The following is a 4839-nucleotide window of genomic DNA, read 5'->3' on the forward strand; positions in this document are numbered from 1 at the left end:
AGATTATCTTCTGTGTCTGTGTTAATTGGTTTCCCTTTTCTTTGTTGAAGAGGGTCTGTGCAATCCTTCTGCCTAGTCCGCCATCTTGCCCCGCCTCCTATTTAGGAATTTTTGGCTGTGTGCAAGTTACCTCAACTACTGAGGAATTTATTTTAAGGTTATGTATGATTAGAAACTCAGGAAAAGCTGAACAAATAGGAATGTAGGAGCTATGGTAAGGCGAGTCCTGTAAGCCGAGCAAGCCCTGAGGTAAAGGCAAATAGTGGGGTCTTCAGATTAAGGCTCCACTATTAATTCCCTATTTTGGATGAAAAATCATTATAGGATATAAATGTATCTTCTTCATATGTCCAGATTTTTTGCACTGTGATATTCCCTCAGATGTCCTGGAGGTTGTATTCCAAAAGTTCAGTGGTAATAAAGCCCCCCCAAAACCAAACCTGCTGTCATAGAGTGGATTCCGACTCAGAGTGACCCCCATTGGGTTTCTGAGGCAGTAAATCTTTGCAGAAGTAGATTGCCCCATCATCCTTCCACGGAGTGGCTGGTGGGTTTGAACTGCCAACCTTCTGGTTAGCAATCAGATGCCTTAGGCACTGTACCACCCTTCTTTAGTATGTTGTTGTTGTTATGTGCCGTCGAGTCAGACTCGACTCATAGCGACCCCTCCTTGGGTTTCCGAGGCGGTCTCATTATGGAAGTAGATGGTCCAACCTTCCTTTCGAGGAGTAGTGAGTGGGTTTGAACCACCAGCCTTCTGTTTAGCAGTCAAGTGCCTTAGGCACTATGTTATCAGAGCTCCTTTCTTCAGTATAGGTACATATAATTCTATCCAAAGGGAAGAATTGAAGCATGATTTACCCCCTGTGTTAAATCCTGAGGTAATGGATGGAATAAAGTAAAGAGTAATTCACACAGAACAAGTGAACATTAAATGACATACGCTATTTATATTTCCATAGCTCTGGTGGTGTAGTGCCTAAGACATTTGACTGCTAACCAGAAGGTTGGTAGTTCAAACCCACCAGCCACTCTGTGGAAGAAAGTTTGGGCAACCTACTTAGGTAATGATTTACCGCCTTGGAAACCCAAAGGGGGTTGCTATGAGTCAGAATCAGCTCCATGGCAGTGAGTTTGGTTTGGTTTATTTATATTTCCAGCTCCCAGTACCCTTAATGTCCAGATTGTTAAGGGAGATATAGAAGATTTTAGACATAAATTTTTATCTCATGTCAACATAACATATGAAAGAGACTGGGAAGCACAGCTATCTTGAAAGTCTTGAGTAATTAATATTTGAGACACTTGAGTACAACCACATATTTACACACTTGATTGGCAATTTCCGTTGTTGTAATATAGGAAGTATATCTTGTTGTTGTTGTTGTTATTTGCCGTCGAGTCGGCCCCGACTCATAGCGACCCCTCCTTGGGTTTCCGAGGCAGTATCACTATGGAAGTAGGATTGCCCAACTTCCTTCCGAGGAGTGGCTGGTGGGTTTGAACCGCCAGCCGTCTGGTTAGCAGGCAAGTGTCTTAGCCACTATGCTACCAGAGCTCCCAAGTATATCTTAGAAAGTTAAAAAATTGAACTTTGAAGATTTTTGTTTAAATTGAAATATTTTCGTATTCTGCTATATTTGAATTTTCTTTTAATACAAAGTGTATGCTATTCCAGATACTCACTTCATCTTAAGTGCTTTTGTAATTACCAGTGACTGTTTATTTAAATATCTACTCTGTGCTCAGCACTGTGTGTATTAACCATTTCATTAATTCTTTTCAGAAAGGCAAGAAGAGAAACTGAAAAATAACAATAGAGATCTATCAATGGTAAGAGTCTTAAATATAACTTTGCGGTGAACCACATAATAATTTTAGCAAAAGACTCTTATTTGCATCAAGCACATTGCACTTACCTTGTTAGAAATGTGTAGTCTGTGTGTGCTTTATACAATATATGGGTGTTCTTGGACCATAGGGAAGTGAAAACATGCTACTACCCTTGAACTTGATCCTCATAACATAAATGGCCTTTTAAGATTGTCTTAGGGATGACAATTTATTGCCTTCACATATTTCTTGCTATTGTGGTTTTAAAGAATAGTTTCTCTCCTTTTTCTTCCTTATTAGTGCTGAATCTTTGGTTTTATGCTGACCTGTGTAATCTCAACACATGTGTTGGAATGGTATAAATGGCTTTTTTTAATGCCTTTTGTTCTTTTAGAGATTTTGTTTTCTGAGTCTTGGACATGCCATGAAGAGTGAGGAAATACGATTTTATAATCCAACTATTACTAATAATAAATTACTATTTATAGAGGTAGGGTTCAGTCCAACTTGTCTTCCTAAGGTATAGACGTTGTTGTTACGTGCCGTCGAGTCGGACCCAACTCATAGCGACCCCACCTTGGGTTTCCGAGACAGTGTCACTACAGAAGTAGATTGCTCAACCTTCCTTCCAAGGAGTGGCTAGTGGGTTTGAACGTCCAGCCTTCTGGGTAGCAGTCAGGTGCGTTAGGCACTACGCTACCAGAGCTCCTAGGGTATAGATAGGCTAATTATATTGCTAGACTAAATTTTCTGCTTCTGTGTATTTAATACAGGATATCTAAACTGTGCAACAGTTCTCTTTCACTTACTAAGAGATCTTGAAATTCTTATTAATTAAGAGAGATTATGATTTAGGAGTGCATGTTATAAAAAATAACATTAATACATGTTCCCCTTAGCAAATTTGGAAGCTATGGAAAGAAAAAGAGATTAAAATTGCCCATAAACCAACCATTCAGAGAGGTACCAACTGTTAATCTTATAGCCTTATTGTCTTTTGTTTCTTTATACGTATATAAATTCAGAAATTTATATATTAAGAAAGGATATTGCTACAAGTAACAGAATCCCTAAATATTGATATAGTGGTTTAAGTTGATAAAGGTTTTTTATTTTCATGCAAGATGTCCATATGTTGGCAGACTTGGGCAATGTAGCTGTTCAGTAATGCCATTAGGGACTCAGATTCTGCCAGCCTTAGGCATCTGTCCTTTTAGTTATATGATGGCTGCTTCACTTCTGGTATTACATCATCTTTTAGGGAGAAGAAAAATGAGTAGAAGGCCTAAGGGGATGCCAGCCAAATTTGTCCCTTTAAAAAAAAAAAAAACCAAAGCCCCACCCAGTATTTGTAACTCATTGATCAGAATTAAGTCACATAGCATCCTCAGTACTATAAGGTGGTAAGGAGAAAAGGTATTGGAGTAGAGAGTGGGTTAGCTAACAGGTGCCTTTAAAAAAATAACATGAAACCAGAACTTTTAGGAGTATACATTAGTAGTGCTTTTTTTTTTTTTTTTTTAAGTATAAATGACAATTTTGGTCTCTCTACAGGTTCGAATGAAATCCATGTTTGCGATTGGCTTTTGTTTCACTGCCCTAATGGGAATGTTCAATTCCATGTGAGTCCTTTTATTATATTATTTTGCCTGTTACTCAGTGGGTGTGTGCAGTTAACTTTTTTGGTAATATTTGGATATAATAACTTTTGCACCCTTTTAATGCTGAAAATCTTTTATGTACAGGGCAAGGGATTAGGCATTATGGGGCCTCTAAAAAGAGTTTAATATGTTCCCTCTGTTTTAAGTTGCTTTCTAGAATGCTCCTTCAAGATGAAGGTAGTCATGTAAGGATGTTTTGACTCTTAAAGAGTCTTAACAACTATAGCTTCGTTTAATAATAAGTTACTGTTGCCTAAACTAACATATAGCAGACGTGAGTAATTATGGAACTGCTTTTGATAGAAGTTGGGAAAATATCCAAAGGTGACAAGCAGTCATTTATTACCTTTCCAGAGCTCACCAGAACCATCCCACACGTTTCAGCATTTCCTTTCTTTCCTCCTCCTCTCCACCCTCCCCTTTTTCTCCTGTCTTTTCTTCGCCTTCTCCATCCTACCCCTCATAAGTCCTTTTACCACCTATTAAGTATCTACTAAGGAGCTCTGGTGGTATAGTGGATAGGCATTTGGCTATTAACCAGAAGGTTGCTGGTTCAAACCCACCAGCTGCTCTGTGGAAGGAAGATGGGACAATTTACTTCTGTAAAGATTTACAGCCTCAGAAACCCAATGGGGGTTGCTATGAGTTGCAGTTGATTTGATGGCAGTGAGTTTGGTATTTTTGGTTTTAAGTGCCTACTATGTGAGTGCTCAGTTTTGTCTGAGTGAGGGCCTTAAGAAAGGCATTGTAGAGGAGGTGACTTCATGGGTTTGTTGTATCTGCATTTAGATTCATTTCTTGCTGAAGTGTTTTTCTTGAATCCATTCCCAATTTATTGCACACTTCTGTATTTTTAGCCTTTTCTTCTCACACCTGGTGAATACCTTTTTGTTACTCACAACTCATGTCAAGGTTTACTTCCTCTATGAAACTGTTCATGATTCCTTCTTTACCAGATTTACGTTTGTCTCCCTCTAATAGACTATAAGTCCTCTCATAGTCTTTACATGTAGCAATCTCTATGTTCTTAGGATTCAGGGCCTGGCACAGATATTTGTTGATTGAATAAAAATCTTTATAAGTACTTCATGGATAAGAATCAGTATAAATCCAATCTCCAAAATGTGAAAATTAGTCAAATCTCAATCATCTCTGACACCATTTGTCCCCAAGGCACTCCCTTTTTTCTGCCCCTAGCCACCTGGAGCTAGACCAGAGCTCACAAGTTAAAAGGACACAAGTTAAATAAGCAGATGCAGGCTGCAGACTTGAGTCCACATGACACTGTTCCAAAAAACCAAACTCACTGCCATCAAGTCGGATCCGATTCATAGCGACCCCTCCT

General features: G+C 38.8%; 1 protein-coding gene across 1 annotated transcript in view; it reads left to right on the plus strand.

Moving 5' to 3' along the window:
- The window catches only part of TMCO1 (transmembrane and coiled-coil domains 1), a 75091-nt gene that overhangs the window by 18545 nt on the left and 51707 nt on the right, over nt 1-4839 (plus strand). The window contains exons 4-5 of the mRNA XM_007937743.2: nt 1787-1833; nt 3388-3455. Coding sequence (XP_007935934.1) covers nt 1787-1833; nt 3388-3455 — 115 coding nt within the window. The remainder of the gene's footprint in view (nt 1-1786; nt 1834-3387; nt 3456-4839) is intronic.

This window comes from Orycteropus afer, unplaced genomic scaffold (genome assembly GCF_000298275.1).
Source record: "Orycteropus afer afer isolate SDZICR_OR568_19922 unplaced genomic scaffold, OryAfe1.0 scaffold00044, whole genome shotgun sequence".
Classification (NCBI taxonomy): domain Eukaryota; kingdom Metazoa; phylum Chordata; class Mammalia; order Tubulidentata; family Orycteropodidae; genus Orycteropus; species Orycteropus afer.